Raw genomic sequence first — 26,365 nt, 5'->3', positions numbered from 1 at the left:
CTTAAATCCAAAAGAAAAAAAAGGGGGGGTGTGTGTATGTTTCAATGGCTGAAAAGCCAAATATAATTACAGTGGTTAGTGATTTGACATTTGTAATTTTTAGTTAATACAAAAGCTGGCTATGCTAAGTGTTAAATATTATTTTGTGGCTCTCTTACTTTATGAAGAACTAGTATACAAAAGTTCTAAATTTTCCTGCTATTTTGATGTATAGAGAAAGTAAAAATGAAAATGAAATGAAAGAATGGAGATAAAATATTACAAAGAAAAACAGTGATATTGTGATTAAAAACTAACCCAAATATATATATCTTGCTCAGATACACTTGTAAATTTACATGTCTAGACTCTCCTTTCTTTCCTAATTCAAAATGGATAGTAACTTTAATATGTGGATTCAGTTAGAGATACTTTCATAGAAAGAAGACTAAAACCTCTCTTATCTGGAAAAACAAGAATGTACTGTCTATATCCCTTATGAATCAGCAGACCGAAAATTTTATACACCTGATAATATACTTTCTGATGTACATTTTCTTAGAATTACAAATAGTTCTGCATCTGTTACATGCTCAAACAGAGACAGCCAGGCTTTGAATGCTCTAAGAGATTGTATTAACATACATTTTGTCTTTCATCCATTCAAATTCAACTTAATTTCAGTGAACAGAGGAAGATGAATTGAAATGTACATTTCAGAATACAGATTTGCAGAACAGGATAATATAGTGCAATACCAATTTCAGGATAACATTCTTTGTTTTAAGGAATAAGCATGAAAGCTGCTTCTTTAGGAAACTGGCACTAAAGATTTAATGAATACACTATTTAAGCAAATGCTCAGTTGATCATCAGGGTATGTTGAGGTAAAATTTGCATCCAAACCAAACTGAAGCCAACAAATAAAGAAAATCTTATGGACTCTAAGAAAAAAAAAAAGAAACATTTTGGTTCAAAGGGGACACTTAGTATATACAGGCTTACATACCATTGATCAAAATTGTAGAACAATGTAACTCATTCATAAAGATAAATTCTTATTTATAAATTCTCTGTGAGTCTGACATACTCTGAAAATTAGAAATTAACTCCTGCTACCATTATTTTTAAATTTTCTAACACAATTTGCAATAAACTTTTCTGCAAGAGTTAAAAAAAAAAAAATTAGGTGACACTTGACCAGCCAGGATTCAAAAAATAATGGTAACATATTATCAACAGAGCACACAGTTGGCTGTGCTGGCTCAGACAGCAACTAATTGAATCACATTGACTTTATCATTCTATGACAGATATTTTCCTCCAACTTTGTTCAAATCAGCAAAATGTTGTGTTACACTCCATTCTCAAGATATTTTTCTAAGAATAGTTATCTCTATGAATGTGTTGACGTTCATGGAAATGTCAGAATACCACTGTCTAATAAATCATTTTATGAATTTTAAGATACAATTTAGTTCAGATAACCTTCAAATTTACACAAATCTTTTGACACTTTAATATAGTAGTAGGATGCTTATCTTGATAGCATCAACATTGGCAAAATCTGATTTCCTCCTCAGTTTTGGTCTTTTTAGAAATCAAACATATTTAGCAAGAGATTTTCATGTTTGAAACATTAAGACTTTCATGGAATTAAAATTACAAAAAACTTCCAATGAACCACATATATGGAAGAAACTCAGCAGATCTAATAACTAGTTTACAGGAATTCAGAGCCAGCCTGGGCAGCAGTATATTAAAAGCTATTGCCAATCACACATTTGCTATCATGCACTGAATAACAAGATATAATCTGTGAATTATATACGTACAAGATTTTTAATGACTAATCAAGTTATGTGGCCCAGCCAACAAATATTACATATTCACAATAAACATTCTGCCTTTATTAGCCTCTAATTAAATCAAGAGTGATCCATTGGCTCAGTTGTGTTAGTCATCTCAGCATCTTGACTATCCATCTCTTCAGGCTCCTCCACGGAACTTCCCTTTTGTGATTTTGACCTTGTGACAAATGCTGCTCCCAGTGCATCTGCCACACAGCTATCAGTTGTTTCTGTATTCAAATTTTCAGTGCCACCAGTTAAAGAAAAAGATTCAGGCAAGCTAGTTTGAAGACTCCCAGACCTTGTGGAACTCACAACTTCTTCTTTTCTTTGAGGAAGATCAGATGGTGACTGCTCTGTACTTTGATCCCGCAAGTGTTTGTCCATTGAAGCCTGAATAGAAGAAACCATTTCCTGCAATTTTTTTCGCTGGGCCTCAACCAAATCAGGATCAAGCTGCCTGCTGTCTCTCATTGTTACTACTCCTGGAGCTATTCGAATAAGCTCACTGTTACTAGGAGCAGCTGTGAACACAGGAGGCTCTGTTTTAGTGGAACTATTACTGAAGTCTGTCCCTATATTATGCTTTCTTACAACTGAAGTTTCCCTAGCTCTTGGGTCAAGATGTGGATTAGTGGATGCAGTTCCTAGAGAATGCCCCTTTCCCTGAAAGGCAGTTACATTATGAAGTTGCTCAGATTTCTTTTTCACTACTCCACCACTACCTAGTTTTAAAAGCCCATGTGAGGGACTTGATTCTCTACTTCTTGTAGTTGCCTCTGCTCGAACCTGACTTACAGCCTCTTTAACTAAATCTTCAACATCAGGACCGATGGGGAAATGTCCTGCAGCATCCACACACAACTCCAGTCTATCTTCAGAAGCATTATAGACAAAAGTTTTGCCAGGTAGATGTGGAAAAGTACAATGCTTGCCATCAGCCATACCTAAAGAAAGGGAAAAGATATTTAACATATTAAAATTATTAGCAAAAGCATTAAGACAATTATGGTTAAAGTAGTGAAATTTCAATAACAATGTACAGGTAATAGTTTCAAAACAAGATGTATTAGAAATAATTTATTATATTACAAAAAAGTATATCACCATAGATCTTTTTTAAAAATATTTTTAAATTATACATGGACACAATATCTTTATTTTGTTTATTTATTTTTATGTGGTGCTGAGGATTGAACCCAGTGCCTCACATTTGTGAGGCAAGTACTCTGCTACTGAGTCACAACCCCAGCCCTTACCAGAGATCTTAAAGTAGTTCTCCCAAGGGATGTTAAAAAAAAAAAAAAAATCATTATTTTATTAATAAAGTTAGTGAAAAGGCTTGAGCAAACAGCTAAGCTTACAAGGAAAATACAATGTAAAAAAATAATAAAAATATTTTAAATTACATTTCAAATTATAATTTCAAATAAACATTTATTTCAATGGTAGGCAAAATATTAATTAATAAAAATCCAAGTAGAATTTTCTCTCGACACACTTTCAACAGAAACAACTGACAAAAAACAAACAACTTGCAAAAATTAAAATCAAGGGCAGTGTAGCTCAGTGGCAGAGTACATTCCTAGGATGGAGGGACTGTGGGTTTCATCCCAGAATGGCAAAAAAAAAAAAAAAAAAAAAGTAGAAATAATAATCGTCAAAGATGTGTTCCAAATAGTACTTTTCTGGGCACATTCTGGATTCAGTTTACTATCTTCTGATGCCCTACCCCAAATATCTATTAAACTATGGATCCAGACACAAGGTAGCAAAGAGAACTTTGTAATTTCAGGAAGCTTTTTAACATCCACTTCAATGGATAATACCTATTGAGCCTCACTATGTTCCAGGAACTAAACCAGACTGAGGATTTAAAAATAAAATACTGTAATTCTTTGAAGACAGACAATATAAATAGATTATTAGAATACAACCAGTTAAGTTCAATGATGGGTATTCCATCTCCTCTCTCCTAATTATTTGAGGATTAAATAAGAAAGTATAGAAAGCACATACCTACAGTGCCTTATGTAAGTCAGGGAGTCAAAACATTTAATTCTTCTATTACATCAAAAAAGGTTTTATAATAGTTTCCAGGCTGCTGCCATGATGCTTACCCTTGAAGGAGTTATGGTACCATACCATTCATCAATATAATTTACAATGAAATACAGGGAAACAATCTAACATTTCAACAAGAGAATGATTAAGTAAATTATGACATATCTATTCAATATGCAGTAATATGCAGCTATTAAAGTTTATATAAACAAGAAAGTTATGATGCCTGTTGTATGCAGTAAAACAGAAATGAGCAAAGTGTTATTAGTAAGTGCTGTAGAAATTAAGAAGGAAACAATGAATGAATTCTGAAATGCTTTGTGGGAATTTAGGCAACTTCAATTTTATAAGATATTACAAATGGCTCCTCTCTCCCTGCAGAAAGTTAAGAGTGGTTCCAAAGTACCTCTTTGAGACTATTTCAAATAATCAGAGAAAAGAATTAATTTTCAAATAAATTGTTTAGGTTTTAAATAACTTACATAGTCCTTTGAATTCTAAGAATCAACTGCATTAAAATTTCTGTACTACATATCAATTCCATTACTCAAATGTGCCAAAGACAACTTATACTAGTATTTATGGCTACACTGGTACCTTATATCAAAAAACTGGAAACCATCCAAAAGTCCATCAGCAGAACAATGGATGAATTGTGTTAAAATAATACAATAGAATATTATGCAACAGTGAAAATGAATGAACTATAGTTGAACTCATCAACATGGATGAATCTGAAAAAGTGCTGTACAAAAGAAGCAAGTCACAGAAGAAGGTATATAATATAATTTCATTGTTTATAAAGTTTAAACATAAGCAAAGTTGAATATTACATAAAGAATACATACACCAGGGTTAAAACTAAATTTGCCATTTCATCTCTGCATTTACCCCCGTATCAAGACCTGCAAGGAAACTACCACATTTTAAGCCAATTAATTTAAAAATACCTTTCCAAATATAAAGAATGGGAATAATAATAGTTCAGTGTTGTTAAGTTGGGCAATATTTTTACTCAAGTGTACAAATCATCATCTATCTGTTAGGGTGGATTTGAATGAAGAGAGGTATGTTCTTTGCCTATTTTGGAGGATAGAGGTATGGTACGCTTGGGGGTGAGGAAGGCTTGATATGCTTTCTTTTGTGTGTGTGTGTGTGTGTGTGTGTGTGTGTGTGTGTGTGTGTGTGTGGTGCTGGGGGTGGAACCCAGGGCCTCATATATGCAAGGCAAGCACTCTACCAACTGAGCTATATCCCCAGCCCTGCTTTGATTCTTTGACCAAAATATAATAATAAATTTCCCACCTGAATCTATCATTTGAAATAGAGAAAATTTTACCACTAATACTAGGAGAAAGTATTTAGGGAGATAAAATAATTTTATGATGATGATCCATTTCAAATGTCTATGTTAGCCAGGCATAGTGGCAATGGCCTGCAGTCCCAAATACTCACGAGATTGAGGAGGGAAGATCACTTGAGCTCACAAATTTAATACCAGCCTGGGCAACATATGAAGACTGTCTCAAAAAACAAAACAAATGAATAAAAAATGACTCTGTTACAGTCAAGATGACTCTGCTACAGTCAAGAGGAACTTTATGGGCTGGGGATGTAGTTCCGTGTTAAACCATATGCTTAGCATGTATGAGGCCCTGGGTTAATTCCCAACACTACACACACACACACACACACACACACACACACACTTCCAACACTACACACACACACACATACAAAGTTTAATTCTGTAATAACAACTGGATTAATCATAATCATAACAGCAAACATTTTCTTAGTGTTTACTAGGTACTAGGCCCTTTGTTAACCACTTTATAAATATGATCTCACTTGATCCTTACAACCCTGACATTATTATCATATCCCCTTTACAAATAAAGAAACTGAGATTGAGAAATCACAAAGAAGGTGACAGAATTTGGCTTCAGATATTCTGACTCCAGAGTTCTAAATTAACTCTTAATAAGGTTAACAGTATACACAAACTTTTTTAAAATCAACAACTCTACTAAGGTAAATTCATCTACAATTCACCCATTGTAAGTTTAAAACTAAATAGTTTCTAGTATATTGAGTTGTATGACCATCACTACATTTTTAGAACTTTTTCATCACCCCAAAAAGAAGCCTTAGCAGTGACTCTTGATTTCCTCCCACCTCTTCATCATCCTCAGCCCTAAGTGAACACTGGTTTATAGTCCTTCTAAGTATGCCTATTCTTAGTGCTCTGCTACTAAGTGCAGTGAAATTTCAATAACAATATACAGGTAATAGTTTCAATTCTGTACATTTCATTTTATGGTCTTTTGTGACTGGCTTCATTCATATAGCATAATGTCTTCACAAACTATATAATACGTACCAATACTTCAGTCCTTTTTTCTTTTTTTAGTTGTGGTTGGACACAATACCTTTATTTTATTTATATGTTTTTTTTTTTGATGCTAAGGATCAAACCCAGGACCTCGAATGTACTAGGTGAGCACTCTACCACTGAGCCACAACTCCAGCCCCCACTTCATTCCTTTTTATTGATAGATAATATTCTGTTGTATGCATATACAATGTTTTGTCAGCAAAACTCACAGACATTTGCATTGTTTTCACTTTGGGATATTATGAATAATGCTACCAGGTTTTACGTGGACATATGCTTTCATTTCTTGTGGATAAACACTGAAGAATGTAATTGCTTTGTCATATAGAAACTCTGTTGAATCTTTTAAGGAACTGTTATACTGTTTTCCCAAGTGGCTGTGCCATCTTACAACCCCACCAGCAGTGTATGAAGATTTCATTTTCTCTGCATCCATGTCAGTAGTTCTCATTATATGACTTTTTTTTATTACAGTCATGCTAGTGGTTTTGGGTTTTGTTTTCCTGATAAATTAACGCCTTTTCGTGTGCTGTTGGCCGTTTACATATTTTCTTTGGAGAGATGTCTATTTAGATCCTTTGTTCATTTTTTTAGGTCCTGAATAATATGGTTATGTCTTTCTTTTTTTGTTGAGCTATAGAGTTCTTTATATTCTAGACACAAGTCCATTATCAGATACATGGTTTGGAAAATTTTTCTTCCATTCTCTGGATTGTCTTTATGTTTCCTTGATTATATCCTCTGCAAATACAAATTTGCTTTTTAGCTATCTACTTTTTGCTTTTGTCACTTATACTTTCAGTGTCATCATATCTAAGAAAGTTTTGCCTAATCTGGGAGGTAAAGAAATTTTACACCTATGTTTTCTTTGAAGAGTTTTCTAGTTATAGCTCTCACACTTAGGTCTTTGATCCATTTTTTGAGTTAATTTTGTATACGGTGTGAGCTTACCCAAGAAGAGATAACTTGAAGAGTAGTCTGTTAAAGAGATTAAATTCATCCTTAAAACTGCCCAATAGGGGCTGGGGTTGCGGCTCAGTGGTAGAGCACTTGCCTCACATATGAGAGGCACTGGATTTGATCCTCAGCACCACATAAAAATAAATAAATAAAATAAAGATATTGTGTCCATCTACAACCAAAAAAAATATTTTTTAAAAAACTGCCAATAAAGAAAGCTCCAAAGTTAATGTAACTGATGAATTCTATTAAACCATTAAAAAAAGAAGTAATATCAAAGCCGTTACAAAATCTAGTAGAAAACAAGAGGAATGCTTTCCAAAACTACTTTAAGAAGTCAGTAGTACCCTGGTTAAAGTTATTACAAGAAAACTATACACTATTATCCCTCATAAACATAATCATAAAAATACTCAATGAAGTATTAACAAATTAGCATGCAAAGTTGGTTAAACATTCAAAGGTCAATCAATGTAATTTGCCCTCTCAAGACACTGAAAGAGAAAAACTATATGATCATCTCAATAGATGTGGAAAAAGAACATCTAACTAAACTCAACATTTATTGTTGACAAACTTGGGAAAAGAAGGGAATGTATTCCATCTTACAAAGGGTATCTCTTAAAAATCCACAGGCTGAATGGTTCCTTTCAGGATAAGAAACAAGGCAACAAGTCTGCTTTCATCACACCTATTCCATACTGAACTGAAGGTCCTAGTCATTTCAATAAGGCAAGAAAAATAAAAGGCATACAGATTGAAAAGGAGAAATAAAACTGTCTTTTATTGGCAAAAGACATGATGACCTATAGACAATTCCAAAGAATTTGCTAAAATAAAAAACTACAAGAACTAATGTGAATTTATTAGCAAGGTCACAAGGTGCAGGTCAAGAAATAAAAACAATTTTATTTCCATGAACTAGCAATGAACACCAGAAAAAATTGATTTTTTTTAAAAAGCATCTTTTATGACAGCATCTGAAAAACCATCAATATTTAGGTATAAATCTAACAAAGTACTTGAGATCTGTATGCTAAAAAATTACAAAATTTTGATGAAATTAAGACTTAAGCAGAGAAACGTAACAGTTTCACCAACTGGAAGTCTCAGTGTTGTCAAGGTATCAAGTATCCCTGATTTGATCTACATAATCAAAGTAATCACAATAAAAATCTCAGCAGACTTTTTTGTAGAAATTGACAAGCTTATTCTACAACTTATATGGATAAACAAAGGACCCACAAAATCCAAAACTATTTTGAAAAAGACTAAAGAGAAGGATTCACAGTGACTGATTTAAAGAATTATTATAAGGATACAATAATTAGAATATGGCATTGAGGAAAGGAGAGACATAAATCAACAAAAGAGAAAAAAGATTCTAGAACTAGACCCACACATATGTGGTCAATTTTTTAGAACTAAATTATTGAGGGTATATTTTGCATATGATATTAATTCATGCTTTTTAAGTGCACAATTCAGGGTCAACTGTTATTTCTGACAAAGATGCCAAAGTAACTCAGTGGATAAAATATAGCCTTTTCAACAAATGGTGCTGGAACAACTGAACATTCATACATAAAAAAATGAAGCCTGACTCATACTTTGCAACAAAGTAAAAAAATCAATTTGATTTTATTTTTAAGATAAATATTTTATGTTTACTATCTAAAAGATATTTGAATCAGGGGCTAGGGTTTCGGCTCAGCGGTAGAGTGCTCACCTAGCACGGGCAAGGCCCTGGATTCGATCCTCAGCACCACATACAAATAAATTAATTAATTAAAAATATTGTATCCAACAACAACTAAAAAAATAAATGTTAAAAAAATATTTAGGGGGGCTGGGGTTGTAGCTCAGTGGTAGTGTGCTCGCCTAGCACATGTGAGGCGCTGGATTCGATCCTCAGCACCACATAAAAATAAATAAACAAAATAATTGTATTAAAAATTTTTAAAAAGACAGATAAATCTCAAATGGATGTTAAAAGAGAAATAGGGCACACACATGCTCATTGTCTCATGCCTCATTGTCTCATTGCCATGTGATGGCCTACATGGTCTCAGGACTTTGCCAGCAAGAAGACCATAATCAGACTGTAGACCACAGATATACGGACCCTCAACCTTAGGCCAGAACCATGAGCCAAAATAAACCTCTTTCCTTTATAACTAAAAAACAAAACAGAAATAGGCAAAAATTTTTATTAAGGGTAACATGATAAATATTTTAGGTTTTGTGGATTATAATGTCTCTGTCACAACTATTCAACTTTGGGCTGGGGTTGTAGCTCAGTGATAGAGTGCTTGCCCTAGGTCCAATCCTCAGCATCACATACAAAGATAAATAAATAAAAGAAAGGTACTGTGTCCATCTACAACTAAAAAAAAAATATTTTAAAAAAACCCCAACTATTCAACTGTTACTACAGTGCAAATTGCAACTATAGACAACATGTAAACATGATTATGGCTGTATTCCAACAACACTATACACAGTGGGCAGCAGACCTGATATGGCTCTCTGGCCATGGTTTGTCAATTCTTGTGCTAAATTAAAGAAGCCAAACACAAAAAGGTTACACTAAGTGATTCCACTTATATGGTAATGTGAAAAAAACACACACAGACTCAAAAAACAAATCAGTAGTTGCCAGGGAATGAAGATAAGGGAGGAGAGCTGACTAAAAGGAGCAGAAGACAACTTTTTGGAGTAATGGAAGTATTCTGTATGTTGAATGTGGTGGTCACATGACCATACATTTTTCTCAAAATTCATGTACAGATTGAGCAACCCAAATCCAATAATCCAAATTCCAGAATGTTCCAAGATCCAAAACTTTTTTGAACCCCAACACAATGCCACCAATGGAAAATTCCACATTGTGAAACCCTGTCTCATGCACAAAATTATTTAAGATATTTCACAAAATTTCCTTCAGGCTATGTGTATAGGTATATATGAAACACAAGTGAACTTTGTATTTAGACTTGGGTCCCACACCCAAGATATCTCACTATAAATGTGCAAATATTCCAAAAATTAAAAAAAAATCCCAAATCTAAAATACTTCTGGGCCAAATAATTTCAGATAAGTGGTATTCAACCTAAGATGAATTTTACTCTATATATTATGTCTCAATTATAATATCTTTAAAAAAAGAAAGAAAGAAAGGCATTCTTTGGTTTTTGATTCAAATGAACAAAAAAACACACCATTTTTTGAGACAGACAATAAAAAAATCAAATATCAATGAAATTTAAACAATAAATGACTATTTGATGATACTAAGAAATTATTGTTAAGATGGCTGGAGTTGTAGCTCAGTGGTAGAGCTCCTGCCTAGCATGTACAAGGCCACAAGTGTAAACCCCAGCACCACATTAAAAAAAAATAATAATGAATAAATAAAATATATGGTTGTTTACATTTTAGATGTGACAATAGTATTATGATTATTTTTTAGAAGAAAAAAAGCATTTATCTTTAGAGATACATACTTAAGTATGTCTAAGATTTACTTAAAAACAGTTCAGTTAAGAATGGGGTAAACGGTACATAAATAGGATTTCACTAATGTTTTTTCTACTTGTGTGTATGTTTGCACATTTCTATAACAGCCAACTTGGAGGGATTTTTTTCAAAGAAAGAAAGAAAGAAATGTGTACAGGAAGAATTGAAAATAAAACAGAGATTTTACCCTTCCTATCTAACAAGGCCAGACCAGTAGGTGAAATAGTGAGATAAGCCAGTGATAAATCCAGGGACAAAAGCATTCACGTCCAATCTTTAAAAAAAATGTGTGAGGTTGAAAAACATGCCCTGGCAACTTCTTTCTTCAGACTTTAAAACTCTGAAGGCACAGTTTGACAGATACATAAGAATACATATATCTTTATAAATAATAAACACACAATGTCAAAGAAGTTAAATGTAAAATGGGCTATTTCCTAAAACCTAGAAAGCAATGAAATATAATTATGGCTAAAACACAAAAACAACAAAGATACTATATTATCTGGATCTGGGATAGTCACCAGCATTAAAACAAAATATGATTCTAATTTCACAACTTGTCTTTTAGTTGTTGAGAATCATATATATAATTTAAATTAGAAAATGGAAGCAAGGTAGTGATAGGAATTTTTCGTAATTTTGTAACAGAACAGAAAACCAGCTACCTATGTCAGGAAAGTTATCCAATTTAACTAGGCAGACTGCTAAAGAACTGTATATACTTAAAATTTAATTTTGGAAATACACACACACACACACACACACACTTTTTCCTTTTTAAACAGGGTGTCCCTATGTTGCCCAGACTGGCCTCAAACTTCTAAGTTCAAGTGATCCTCCTACCTCAGCCTACTAATAAGCACCTCGGACCACAGGCAGGTGTCACTATGCCTGGCTAGAAATATTTTCAATAGAATACTATTTGAACTTTCTTAATCTAATAAAAGCTCAAGTGGAAATATTATTTAAGAATAAAATGAGGAATTAACTATACCCATGGTTTTCTTCATAATATTGTAGAATACACCACCCTGCTGAAACATGTGAGGAAGTCCCTTTGCATAAGACCATACATCTTCACCTGTAAGACAAAAACAGATAACAGTTTAAACAACAACAACAACAAAAAAAAAGAGGTTATTGTCCACCCAGGGTTGCTTTAATGCAGATCACACTAGAACAGAGATTTCAAGACAGAACTCCTGAGTGAAGCATCCAGGTGCACATAGAGAAATGATATAGTGGCACCCTAGAAAATGAATGAACCATTTAAAGGTGGCAGCCACTGCCAAGTACTATCATAGAAGAGTATAGACCCACTGTTTCAATACCATGGAGCTTTTCAATAGAGGCCAGAAATCCAAAAAATTTTACCCCTGTAGAACTGGTGATTGAATCCTGTACCCACGAATGTTAGGTAAGCACTTCATCACTGAACGACATCCCTAGTCCTTTTTTCATTTTGAGACAAGAACTTCATAAATTGCCCAGCCTGACTTCAAATTTACAATTCTTCTGCCTCAGCCTCCCAAGTATCTGGGAGTACAGACCTGCATCATCACATCCAGGAAATCCAAATTTTTAATATGTAGGAGCTAATTTTAAAATGTCTTTAAAACTACATGAGTTGACTTTGCATATTAAACAAATGTATCTGAAAAGTCAATCCAGCTCAACGGAAATTAGTTTGCAAATTCTGGACTAGAACAGAAAAGGTTATAAAAAGATATCTATTTTTTAAAATAAAATATAAAATTGAATATTTTATATTTATGTTAAAAAAAGTAAAAATAAAAAGAAGGGGCTAGGGAGAAAAACAGACTGCACACAAATAATTAACATTGTATTCTGTTGTTCTAAAGTTGACTATAAAAATTTAAGAGAAAAATTATTTGTTGAAGATATTCAGAATAATCTTTAAAAGGCCATAAAATATCCACAAACCAACTATTATTTCACAAAAATATTTTTTTCCAAAAGCATCCTTTGATTATCTATTTTATCTTTTATTATCTATTTTAATAATAAGTTTCAAACAAAAAGTTGAGAATGACTAGCTGGGGATGTACCTCAGTGGTAGAACATAGAGCACAGGCTTAGCATGCACAAGGCTCTGGATTCAATCCCTGGCCACCAAAAAAAGTTGAGTATGATAATCACCTTTGAAGAGTCAAAGAATGAAAAGGGCATTAAAGTTAACTTCATTTGTGGAATATGGTTGTCTTTATTTGCTTCTTTATACTTTCATGATTTTCTAACCTGTTAATGTACATGTAAGCACTTTTATTATCAGAAAATTTTTAGTTAATTTTAAGAAATAAATTGTTAAATTATCTTTGCTACAAGATCTGACTTAAGCTTTAGATGAGAATAACTAATAATCCTAATTAATCACTATATACTTATACTCTCTCTTGAGTTCTAATCTCTTCCCACATTCATAAACAGGAATATGAATTTGTATGGTAATTGGCTAAAGTTATCCTCAGCATAATATACACAAATTTAGAAAGTCTCGGCACTTAAAATTTTTTAAAATTTCAGTTAACCAAAACATTTAATTACACATACACACTTTATTTAATACTAATGATGCAATACTATTACTAGAAGAGTCATATTTAAGGGTAAGACACAGATGTTTCATTAAATTCTTTGAATATTAATAACTGCCCATATACAGAAATATTAATAAATACTCATAAAAACTCTGATTGCTGAACTTATCATTAAATTTCATTTAGATACATTATTTTTGTGGCAATAACCATTCATTTAATTATTGTTAATGTTATTCTCAAGATACTCAGTATTCTCTAAAATACTTTAGTATATCATTTATTAGGAAAACATTTTAAAAAATGGTTGTGCTTATTTTTTTTTGGTAAGAAACTGAACAGGTACCAAAATGATAACCCATTCAGAACTGACCACTGTATACTAACAAGAAAAATATCATTTTTACTACTTTACTTCGAATGCCATGGATATAATGTGTATATTTATTTATACTGTATGCATAGCTTAATTTTAATTATTGGGTAAGTTTTTTGCTTTTACCTTCCCTCTGCTAAGAACCAATTTTTACCACCTTCAAATTTATGGGAGGATAAGTCCCTTATCCTCCTAAGCTTCTATTCTCTACCTGTCTCTGAGAAGACACTTTTTATATAGCTTCATTTACTCATCACAACTAAGCTGTACTTTACTGACATGGAAACAAATTCAGATTATTTTAAAAGCTCTCCCAAGAAAACACAGCTAGTAAGTGGCAGAGTTAGGATTTGAATTGTTTATCATTCCCAAAGCTTATGCCTTTTTCATTGATACTAAACCTCCACTAGCGACCAAATATTGTTAAATTTGACAGCACGTCCAGTCTTTTTTTAATAGAAATTATGGTATCAACAACTGGTTCAAGGTGGGAAAAAAAAGCGAATCACTTCCTTTGGTTATACAAATACCTCCACTAGAGGTCAAATTTGGCAGCACATGGACCGTCTTATAGAAATCTAGACATCAACAACTTGTTAAAAAAAAAAGGTGAATTATTTCCTTTGGTATACAAATACCTTCAATGAAGTCATGTTTACTGGTAATAGAAATGACAAAAGGGGGCTGCAGTTGTGGCTCAGTGGCAGAGCACTCGCCTAGCACGTACAAGGCCCTGGGTTTAGTCCTCAGCACCATAAATAAATAAATAAATAAATTGTATCCAACTACAACTAAAAAAAAATAAATATTAAAAAAAAAAAAAAAAGAAACCACAAAAGGGATCAAAGATCAGATACTTAGCAAAGTCCACCAGAGTCTCACACTTGTCTCCATCCCTTCTACTACTACTGTTCTGATCAGGCCTTGTTTTCTACTTAGATTACTGCCGCTACCTCATATGTGATTTTCCCTTGAGTCTTGTGCTCCCCAAATCCATCTACCAAACAGCCTTCAGAGTTAAACCTTTACTGGTTTCCCAAACCCACATGGTAAAGTCCAGGTTCCTTTCTCATGGCATAAAAAGCGCTGTGGAAGAGTTGACCCTTACCTGCTGTTCTACTTCACATCATACCTAGTCTTGATTTTTATAAAGCAACAAAACCACATGGCTCTAATTCCCTAAAGGCCAATAATTGTTACACATTCTTTAAAACTCAATTTAGGTGTCATTCCCTCTAGGTTTTTCTGAGAGATAGTTACATAGGTATCCTTCTTTGAGGTTCACATGTACATCAATACCTTAGACCCTATCATACTGCAGGCTAATTTAGTTTACTTTTCCTCTTTCTCTTTCTAAACTAAAAAGATTTTCAGATTCAGGGCAAGGTCAGTGGCCTATCAGATTTTCCATTCCCAAGACTTGACACAGTGCTAAACAAACAATAGAATTCTTAGTAATGGTTGAATGAATGTATAGAAAGAATATTACAAATGAGGTTTTTTAATTTTAAACAATGCCTGAAAGCAATCCAGAAAAAACTTAACTGAAGCAGCATACTGATAACTATTTTTTAAAGTATACTACAAAACAATTAATAGTACCATCTGTTTTCAAGAATCTAATAAACCAAAATAATAGCAGAAACAAAGTGACAATGATTTTTTTCTACCATTTCACTAGAAAGCAACTCTTACAGAATAGGAATGGTATGGTAACACCTCTATCAAATATGTTAATGCATATTTTTCTACTATAGTCTTCAATTAGTTTTACTTTATAATTTAACTGTTTCTTCAAAGAACAATAGTAAAATTCTTCTTTCCAATGTATTCTATGTGTATATAAATATAGAAAAAGGAGGCTGATTCATAGTGGGATAGGGAGAGGGAGCATGGGAGGAATAGATGAACTCTAGATAGGGCAGATGGGTAGGAGGGGAAGAGAGGGGGCATGGGGTTAGAAATGGTGGTGGAACGTGATGATCATTATTATCCAAAGTACATGTATGAAGACACAAGTTGGTGTGAATATACTTTGTATATAACCAGAGATATGAAAAATTGTGCTGTATATGTGTAATAAGAATTGTAATGCATTCCACTGTCATTTATATATATATATAAAATAAATACATATATAAATAAATATAGAAAAAGTCTATACCACCATAAATGATTTCTGTTCACACTTTGTCTCCCACCAGTCTTTTCTTCTTTGAGTTCTACCTAAATAGTGGTTAAATATGGTAATGGTATTATGATGTTTTTTCCTTTCATTTATCCAATTTTTTCCCATTTGATAAGAAATATTTTTTTAAAAAAAAATTGTTAAAAAAATTCAAAATATGTTTTCTAACTTTTTGTAATAACCAAATGGGGTTAAAAATGAGTTTAAATGAGTTTAAAAGGTCATCATATAATTTTCAAATTTTAAGTATTTAAAGGCAATTTGGGGGAAGATTATGGGGAAGGAAGAAATGGGAAGGGGATGGTTAATGGGTAGAGAGGGAAGTTGAATAGGAGAAATAAATTCTAACTTTGTGCAGCACAGTGGATAGCTATGGTTGACAACAATTAATTGTTCAATCCAAAAGAGCTAGTAGAGAGGATTCCCAACACATAAAATAAAACGTGACCTAGGTGATAGGCCAATAATTGTGATTTGATCATTATACATCATATACATGTATTGAAATGTCACCTTGAGCACCATAAATATGCACAATTACTATGTGCCAATTAAAAATAAAAGTATATTAAATAAATAAAAAGGCAATTTGAGGTTTCTACTTTGCAATTTATGAAGGTAGTAAATTTCAAAATCTAATGTTTGTATGAAATATAAAGCTCCAAAAGAAATACTTAAAACTCTGAAATCAAGTATCTACCATCATAAAATAAACAACACATTTGAAATAAATAATTCCAATTTTTTAAAATAATTTGAATAAGTAGTTCTAAATTTACAGGACTGTTTCTACTAGAGAGAATCCTAAAGGTATTCATTTGTTAAAAAAATTGTTGCCACCTCTCCCCTCTTCCTATAGATTCTCCCATTTAAAAATTTATTTACTCTACCAATAGTTAAAACTTTCTAAGAAAAGCATACCATTTTCTCATCTCATACTTATTACCTTAAGAGTAACCAGTCATACAGCTTTTAGGATTAGAATCAGTATTAAAGGATATATTTCTAACACACATACATGCACAATTGTGTATAGATGTGTACACACACACAGTCTGAAAGGATACATTCCAACACATTAATAATGGTTTTCTCTGGGAAGTGAAAATGTTAAGAAATGTTAAGAACTACCATATTTTACCCTCCCCCCATTGAAATTTTAAAACTATTATCTTGTAGTTGAAAAACATGAAGGAAAAAAGAGATAGTTGAGCACAGAAAGGAATAAATACTTAAATCTTCAAAGCATGATTATATAAAATCTCCATTTATAATGTGCATTATTTATCTTAAGATACATCTATAGTATTAGTTTTATTCAATTTTTGAAGGCTGCCCCAACATTACATATATATCAATAGAAAGGCTATCAGATGGCATATAAAGAATAATATGCACAAATACTACCTAGATTTAAAACTGTCCTTCACACATTTGAAAATAAAACATAAAAATGCAATAATAATATTCACGTTCAAGGTCATAAAAAATTAAACATCTGAATCTCAAATGTGATTCTGGAAAATCTCAAGGCACTTATAGACATCAAGAGGTGTTATGGGGCTTGGGTTACAGTTAGTGGTGAAGCATTTGCTTGTAAGCATGCACAAGGCCCTGGATTTGGTCCTCAGAGCTACCAAAAAAAGAAGGAAAAAAAGTATTACAAAATAATAAAATTACAAAATATCGTGTATTTTTTATTTTTGAGACTGGGGATTGAACCAATATCAAAATTATTAGTAAACTAATTCCATTTAAATAACTCCAAATGACATATTCTGTTTTTCACCTTAAACCTGTCTTTACCTCTTGGGAAAACAAAACAAAACTAGAAACAATGAAATATAATACTAAGAAAAAAGAAACTAGCCTCATATTTTTGGTGCATCATGTACCAACCATCATATTTACCATGAAAACACACACACACACACACACAAACTGATCTACAAGAAATTTTAGTAACATATTTTGCAAAGCTAGAATTGGGATCATACAAGTACTATTTGAAGATGATGGTCTATAAAAAGTAAGTTCAGTGGTCTAAAAAAAAAAACAGATTAAAACATGTGATATATTATAGGTAGAATCAGTTTATTTTATTTTATACCACCATGTAATTCAAAACGACTAGTTCCATGAATGGTTTATATAGAGTAAAAGACTGATGCACTTACTCATTGTTTTGTTGACATATATAACAGACAAATTCTATTCAATGAACATTCTATTTAAAAGCAAAAGAAGGAATAAATATGTTCCTGGCTATTACACAGTCAGCCTATTTAATAAAGACATATAATTTCTATGTATACATATGACAATGAGGTTTTCTAAAATACTATGTACGTCATATATTGTGGTTTTATAATTTTTATGTCTGTAGAAAAGAAGGCTGGCAATGTGTTGATGAAAACTATAAAAGTATAGGAACTCCATCAGTGGAGATACTGCAGGTAAGTTTATAGAGGGTAAGGCCTGTGTCTCATTCATAATTGTACCTCCAGTGTGGTCTTGAGCTCATAGCATACATCTATTTTGCTGAAACAATGTACATTCATCCATTCAGCAAGCATTTACTTGGTACCTACTACAGTCCTAGGTCTTGTCCTAAGTAATAATATTCATTAGTGAATAAAAGACTTTATGATATTTTGTGGACTTTATGATCTTGTGAGGGAAGCAAATAAATAATTAAACCAACAAAAAAGATCATTAAAACTTGTGATAGGTGCTATAAGAGAAATTAAAAGGGCATAGAAATAGAGGTAACCTACTTTGAATGATCAGCAAAGGTCTCTCTCAAACCCTAAGAAGGAGTCAGGGGTAGTGGCAAAATGCCTGTAATCCCAGTGACCTGGGGGGCTGAGGCAGGAAGGATAGAAAGTTCAAGGCCAGCCTGGGCAGCTTAGTGAGACTCTGTCCAAAAAAAAAAAAAAAAAAAGGGACTGGGGTATAGCTTGGTGGCACAGCACACCTGGATCCTGAGTTCAATCTCTAGTACCACAATAAAACAAAAAAATCTTAAGAGGGGAATATTTATTTAAACCCTAACCCTAAATGACAGGGAGCCCACAATTTGAACAGTATAAAGCTTGATAAACTATTTTCTACACTAACACAGAGGCAGCTTATTTCACATTTATTAATTCACAAAGTAATTTCTACATTTCAAAATTTGCAATTTTCTAATCTTTTCTAAATTTTCGAAAACACCAAAAGTTCCCCTGTACTCTTTCTATACAGTTGTGTGTATATAATTATCCCCAAATTGACATTTTTATAAACGTATCTTTTTATTAAGAATATCTTCTAGGAGTGCTGGAGTGAGTGCTAGCATGTGTGAGGCACTGGGTTCAATCCCTAGCACCACATATAAATAAAAAAATATATATTTTTTAAAATAATATTTCTATATAATTCATAGTTTTAAGAAAATTAGAGGGATAAAAATAATATTGAGAGAGGGAGAGGCACTGTCTTAGTACTTTAAAGCAGAAAATCTCTCAAGTGCTACTGCTATAAAATTAAAACATGTTTACATTCAAATTATTTTGTGTTGACAATGGAAGTAGAAGATATAAAGAAACTGTGGATTTGTGGACAGCAACTTAAAATACTACAGGTGAAGAGGGAAGGGATCAGAACAGAAAGACATTATCTTGGTAAACTCATATCAGTTCATGGTCTAGTTCTTAGATTTTCAGGTCCAGGAAGCTCACACCAAATTCAAAAAAGGTAAATAGGAGTTGGGGTTGTGGCTCAGTGATGGAGCATTTGCCTAGCATGTGTGAGGCACTGGATTAGATCTTCAGCACCATATATAAATAAATAAAATAAAGGCCCATCTACAACTGAAAAAAAAAAGGTAACTAAAAGCAGAATTACATTTTTGTAATTTTCATTGTGAAATATATTATCCTGGGGCTGGGACTGTGGCTCAGTGGTAGAGCACTTGCCTAGCACAAGCAGGACCCCGGGTTCGATCCTCAGCACCACATAAAAATAAAGGCATTGTGTTGTGTCCATCTACACCTAAAAAAATAAATATTAAAAACAAACAAAAATAGAAATATATTATCCTGCTGCTCCAGTATTCAAGACTACTGATCATAATCCCACCCATGCCAATTTATTAATCCACAATGGAGAACATAGCCTTCTAAAGATAATCTTTATCTGCACTCTCACCTGTACATCACAATTTATTATCAGGAAACTAAGTGAATAAAAATAAATCCTTCATGAATATGGAATCAGGCAAAGAGATTGAGATCTCTCAGAGGCCATGGCAGGACTGATATAATATTCCTGTCCTTCAGCAAAGATTACCTTGCTAGTTACCAGAATTATCATGAACCCCAGATGATGTATCTTTTTCCTTTGTACAGCAGTGTATAAACATTGCCAAATTCTGCTTTTCAGACTCTTTTTCAATGTTCAGTGCTGACCATCCATTCCATTTCTGCAGATACAGCCTTTCTTTAGATGAGTTAATGTCACCTATTGAATTCAATCAAAACTGCTGGGCAATATAGTAGGAACTGAATATACAAGGTTAGATAAGATATGAGCCACATTCTCAGGAGTTCATCTTGTATTGAGGAAGACCATCTCTTCCCTGTTTTTGACCAGGGAGAATGCCAGTCTTTTAAAATGCCTTCTGCATGTATATAGTTTTATCCATTTTTTAATGGATATTATTTAAAATTTTATAGAGTTCTAGGAATACTTCACTATTGCCCTTACATACAAACTTCAAAGGGTATTTTGTATAAAGAGGCAACTTAAGTACTGAGGAATTAAGTAGTTTGCCTGAAATCACTAAGTTAATAAGTAGTGGAGCCAACATTCAAATTCTAGGTCTGTCTCCAAAGATCACATCATCTTTCCTCTATTCCCATGCAGCTTCTAAGAAACTAAAAACTCTTAAAAGAGACAGAAATATGTAAACAGCTTAGGACAAGTCCTTATATATACTCCAATTCAATTACTATGTCTACCTAACTAAAATCAACAATATCAAGTTATAAATTTGTGCAGAGTTTGTAGATCTCCCACTAACTAATGAGTCCCCAAATTTAATAATCCAGGAAAAAATAATCTTCATTTTAGCAGGTCAAGGCCAATTCACTGCTATTTAGCACTCTTAAAAAACACAATCAAAACCCAGATCCCCCTTCTAGTTGAAAGCTCTAATTTCAGCAAAAATAAGACCGTTCTAACATCTAAAATATTTAGATTTTACTTCATACTTTAAAAGACTCAGTAAAGCATATTAACAGTGACTTAAAAACAAAGACTAAGCAAATACAGATAATGTGAAAAGTGCACCACTGAACAGTATCCCAAATCATCTAAAGCTTTAAATTACATATTTGGATGATATTTTCCTTTATGTTGCATTTTTAAAAAGAAATACTTCTTAGCCCCATTAACATCTATTTCTTAAGTTTCTCATGAGCTATAATAGTTCATTATAATAGATGGTAAAGATTCACTCAGCACTAAAATTACCTAAACACATATCAAATGAACACATAAGAAAACTGTAGTGAATTAGGAAAGAGAACAGGAAACAGAGGAGACTCTTAGAAAGGAGTGCAGCAAGAATAAACACCAGAAACTGCAATTCATCAAGCAGGAAGTCCTAGTCACATGACAGGCAGGAAAATGAAATTTAAAAATAAATGAAAAATGAACAACATGGAAAGGCCAAAGAGAGCTTAGAGGGAAAAAATGAAAAGGCTTTAAATAGATACATTAAAAATCCATTTTTTAAAAAGAAAAGCTACTGTAAAAACAAGATATATTTAAATAATCTGGTGACAGTTGAGGAACTACTTTCACTTTGTAGTTGTTTTCCTTATAGTCACTCAATAATCACGTTAAACATCTACGATCAAAATCACTAAACAATTTTCTCTGAAAATATATAATCAAATATTTACAGTAACCACGGATTTTTTTTTCTCCAAAGAAACATTACATTCACAATTAAGAAATACCATTTGAGTTAAATTAATCTTACCCATTAATGTTGCTAAAAGACATAAGGAGTACATCTCCTTGTCAGCTTGCTCTTGAAGTTCCTTAGATGACAGTTTACTAGTAACAGCAATCTCTTCTTGTTTCACAGTGTGGGCAGAGTGTGCTGCAGCAGACTGACCACCTTCTGCTTTGCTTTTTAGAATCTCTATTGTGATTCTGTCACCGTGCTGTAAAGGAACTGGCTCCTTTTCCATTCCTGCCTGTGGTGGCATTAACTCTTTAGGAGGAAAGCCATAGCGAATACACTGTAAATAAGGAGGAATGTTGAATTCTCTGGCTATACTTTCCTGAAGTTCATAAAAGGTTGTTGAAGACTTAAGTGTAACCATGGACTGTCTTCCATCGTTAGTTGTTATTCGAATCTTCTTCTCCTTGGAAGTTGTAGGTGAATAGGGAGCCTTGGTAGGGGTGGCAGGTGCAGAGGATGGCCCATCACGAATGGCACTGGGAGAAACAGTTCTGGGCTGCCCCTTTTGTTCTTGTTTTAACTTCTCTGTTTTCCGTTTCTGCATTGCAGAAGCCTGTTCCGTAATATTCTGTTGAATAGTTCTTTCAGTTTTACTCATATTTAATTCTTCCTTGTGCAAAGTTTTTGTTTTCTGTCCAGTAAGAATAATTTTAGTTGGAAGCTGAGATTCTGATTCTTGTCCTTGCACATCTCCGACTCTTTGGGCATGAGCACCATCTATATTTACAGGAGTATAATCATCAGGATTCTTTTTGGCAGTCTGATGCAATATGGTGTGGACAACTTTCTGAACTAGGATTTCACTCCCAAATTCACCTGGAAAATGCTTGGTAACAAGTTTCATTGCAACGTCATAAACATTACTATTCAGAGATGGATCACTTTCATACTGGAACCAGTACACTGTTTCTCTGACCACTCTTCCTCCCCATTCCAAAGTGATAGGGAAAGCTTCTGGCAGATTGTCGTACTCTTTACCATCCCAAAAGTGTTTGAATCCACAACCACATTTGCCACCAGTGGACCTAGAATTAGTTCTGTCTCCATCCAAATACACAATAGATCCATCTCCTCTGACTCTTCGCACAGATGTGCCATGGCACCAATTACAAGCCGTTAGGTTACTCAACCCATAGTCTGGTACCAGAACATCTTTCACTGAATCATATGAGCAAACCAAATTGTTCAAGGGAAAGCTATAATTTTTGTCAGGCCTCAGCTGTCCATGAGTACTTTTTGCCAAGTTATACAGTTTCCCTCCTGGAGCCAACCACTCTGGAGGAACATGAAGTTCAGAAAGGGCACCACAGAGCAAACATTTGTGAAGGCGATTATCCATTACTGCTTTTTTAGCAGCTGCTGTAACCTCTTCAGGCTGAACTCCTATCACTCCTGTCCTTCTATAGAAATACTGATGGACATCAGCAACTAAACTAGGATGGATACCATGTTTATCCATAAAGACTTCTTCCATAGCAGCAACAAGCCTAAGTAAGTACTTATCTTGCAAACTTCTGTCACCTCCAATAACACAACCACCATCTTCCTCGAGTTTGATGTACTTTTTAATAAGGTCCTGAGGCACACCCCATGCTTTAGGAAGCAAATTCATAGGCAGTTTGGGCAAAGCAGCCCCTTTTATGCCTACCAAGGGAATATAATGGTTTCTACCAGAGCTACTCCATGCAATACAGATTGGTTTGTTCAAATGACCATCTCTTCCAGTGCACTTCTCTGCAGGTATGAGCCCAGGCAAAAAGGTGGCTGAATAATCACCAGAGCTTCTCATGCCACTAAGGGAATCTAACAGAATTATGGGACGATGCAACACATTAGCAAGGCCAAATATGTGGATGTTCCTCAAACCTAAGGGAACACCCTCAGGTGGCACAAACAGAGGATCACACTCATTGATAATGTCCTCCCACTCAGCGGCATCGATAAAGTCATGAAACAGGGCTTGATATCGGGCCAGGTGTTGCTGAAAGTGCTGTTTTAGATTCTCTCTCAGGGCATGCCAGAAGAGCTCCCGGCCTACTAGAGCTCGAGACACAGCATGCACCAGGCAGTGTCCATCCCCATCCACATGCACTGGAATGAGGCATTCCTGACTTTTATTGGCTCGTTTGATATCCTCAAGAGTGTCATGCAAATATAGAAGGCTTCCCGAGCGGTCCTTGCCATAGCCCACCGTGTTAACGTGCTCTGGTTCTATAAGGAAAGCGCGGTCACCCAGTAAAGCGCAATCGAACAGTTCACCCTGGTTCATATCCCGGAGAAGCTTGGCCCGGCCTGTCTGTTTGTCCATTCCATAGCGAGCTAATATGGGCGACAACAATTTACAGTGGTAGTTGGAAAGGCCCATCACCTTTACCAGTTCCGTGTTCTTCTTGGGTGCTCCCGTCACCCCGAGCAGCGCGTTCCGCAGCAGGTTGTGCAGCACTACGTCCGGATCGGTCACCTCCTCCACCCCCAGCAGCTGTTGCTGCTCGTGCCGCTGTCCGCACTCGGTACACTCGATGCTGACAGTACCGGAGGCGGGGAAGAACAGACGCGCCTGGCACTTCGGATCCGGGCAGCTCCCGGAAAGGATTCTCCGGTCTCTCCGCTTCGAGAGCCCCCCCGGAGCAGCTGCCGCCGCCGCCGCCAAAGACGACGGAGTCTGCGGAGCCTCAGGAGGAGGAGGTGGCGGCGGCAGCGGAGGCGGCGGCGGCGGCTGAGACATAGCTCTCGGCTCTCGTGTCTCGCTCCGCGTCCCAAGCGACCCTCAAAGGCTCATAGCCTAGACCCCACCGGCCCGACTCGATCTAGTCCAGGCCCAGGGCGAATCAGTTTCCTTTCCCTACCAGCTCCTCCTCCTCCTAAGCGAAGGCGGAAGCGCCGGACGCTGTTTCTCTTCTTACTTCTCACTGCCGTAGCCGTTGCCCCGAACGTAAGGGCCACCACCCCACCCCGCACTCAACACTCACTCACTCTCGCTCTCTCCGCCTCAGACAGACATACACGCCCTCACTGAGAGTGCGCAGGCGCAGCTTCCGCTATACCCTCTGGGAATTAGAGTCTTCCGGCCGCTCTTGGCCATCGAGTGTTAAGGATCTTTCTTTCAGAAGGAACTACAAATACGATGATGCCACGCGGTTCAGAGCCCACGGAGAGAAGGAAGAGGAAGGCAATAGGAAGGGGGTGCAAAAAGGAAGAGGGTGTCTCGCTTGGCCTGCCGGGAGTTGTAGTTTTAACTGGATCTCCTTTGTGGTCTTCCCTACTCTACTGGCCTAGGCGAAAGTCAGAAAGACCACATTTCCTAGGGTTCCCCGCGGTGCGTCCAGCCTCACTTCCTCTTTGGGCAGAGGGGAGGATGCAGGGAAGCTCGGTAAAAACAGAGTTTAAGGGATTGAGTGTTAAAACGAGAGTTGTGAAGTTTAGGACTACTAGAAGGGGAGGAGGATGGAAAGGCCTTCAGTGAAAAAAATACAGTAAATAAATGCCCAGGGATATAGAGCGCCTGGAGGTTGAATGAAATGGTTTAGTCCGGTCTGGATATCATAAAGGGTGTGAGTGGAGGTGGGGATAGTGGATTGAGTCGCAGAGTGCCTTTCTGGGTCTTTTTTTTTTTTTTTTTCCCCTCCTCCTTTTTTTTCCTGCCCCTCCTCTCTGTTCTCGTTCCCACAGCTGTTCTAAGCCACCGGAGCACTTGAACTCCCTTTTCTGCCTTTTTCCTCTTCTCCAGTAGAATTCGCCTAGGCGCCATTTGGCTTCTCATACCCTGTACGTCTTTACAGTTTATAGTAAAAATAATACTTTGGATGTGTGTAGCGTTTTAAATACACATACAAGATCTTTTAACTGTAAATATAATTTCGTTTGTTTCTTAAAGCCTTCTGCACCAGAGTCTATAAGGTTACTGAAAGGTGTTAGTACTGATTTGCCCCTAGTAATTGTTTACAATTTTCTTCAAAATAAATTCTGTGTTTGAAAGAGAAATCCTTCAAGTACTAATTATTTTCTCGCCAATTTTCCCTGCCCCATGCAAAATAATGTTTGTTTCATAGTGTACCCTTATAATACATAAGATCGGTGATATTACCACTTTGAAGGGGACATTTTTCAATAAAAGTTTTTTTGCAAATAATTAATTCAGGCTGGAAGAGTTGTTTGTTTTTTATTCTGAAGTTAGTTTGCTTGTAATGACATAGGTTTATCTTGGAGCTAGTTTTTAATTGAATGCTTATAAAATTGGATGTGCCCTATACGTGGAAGGTTTTTGTTTTTGTTTCTGTGGCTAAAAGTTATACCTGCAGTAAAGTTTCATTTTTCTCACCCACGGTGCAAAGAACTGAATTACTAAAGCCTTAGAGCATGACAACAGTTTGGAGTTCTAACACTGTTATGCACTTTTATATCGTAAACAAAAAAATAATTCCTCATCCGAGATACTGGTGAAGTTTAGGGG

At 34.9% G+C, this 26,365-nt stretch overlaps 1 protein-coding gene across 1 annotated transcript; it reads right to left on the bottom strand.

Moving 5' to 3' along the window:
• Positions 1-592: 592 nt before the first annotated feature.
• Positions 593-24,910, bottom strand: Vcpip1 (valosin containing protein interacting protein 1). Its single transcript, XM_046428515.2, has 3 exons — positions 21,928-24,910; positions 11,769-11,855; positions 593-2,776 (listed from the first exon to the last, which is right to left on the bottom strand). Exons 1-3 carry the CDS (start codon positions 24,638-24,640, stop codon positions 1,908-1,910), a joined length of 3,669 nt encoding a protein of 1,222 aa, XP_046284471.1. The 5' UTR covers positions 24,641-24,910; the 3' UTR covers positions 593-1,907.
• Between the last annotated feature and the right edge of the window lie 1,455 nt (positions 24,911-26,365).

Source organism: Marmota monax, unplaced genomic scaffold (assembly GCF_021218885.2).
Source record: "Marmota monax isolate L192 unplaced genomic scaffold, Marmota_monax_Labrador192_F-V1.1 WCK01_AAM20220418_F8-fsc00044, whole genome shotgun sequence".
Lineage (NCBI taxonomy): Eukaryota > Metazoa > Chordata > Mammalia > Rodentia > Sciuridae > Marmota > Marmota monax.
This window is presented reverse-complemented; position numbering and strand designations above follow the sequence as displayed.

Coding starts and splice junctions, on each gene's coding strand:
- Vcpip1 (XM_046428515.2), bottom strand. CDS start 24,640: ATGTCTCAGCCGCCGCCGCCGCCTCCGCTGCCGCCGCCACCTCCTCCT. Junction 11,856..21,927: donor TCTTTTAGCAACATTAATGG/GTAAGATTAATT, acceptor TTTGTCTTACAG/GTGAAGATGTATGGTCTTAT. Junction 2,777..11,768: donor TATTATGAAGAAAACCATGG/GTATAGTTAATT, acceptor CCCTTTCTTTAG/GTATGGCTGATGGCAAGCAT.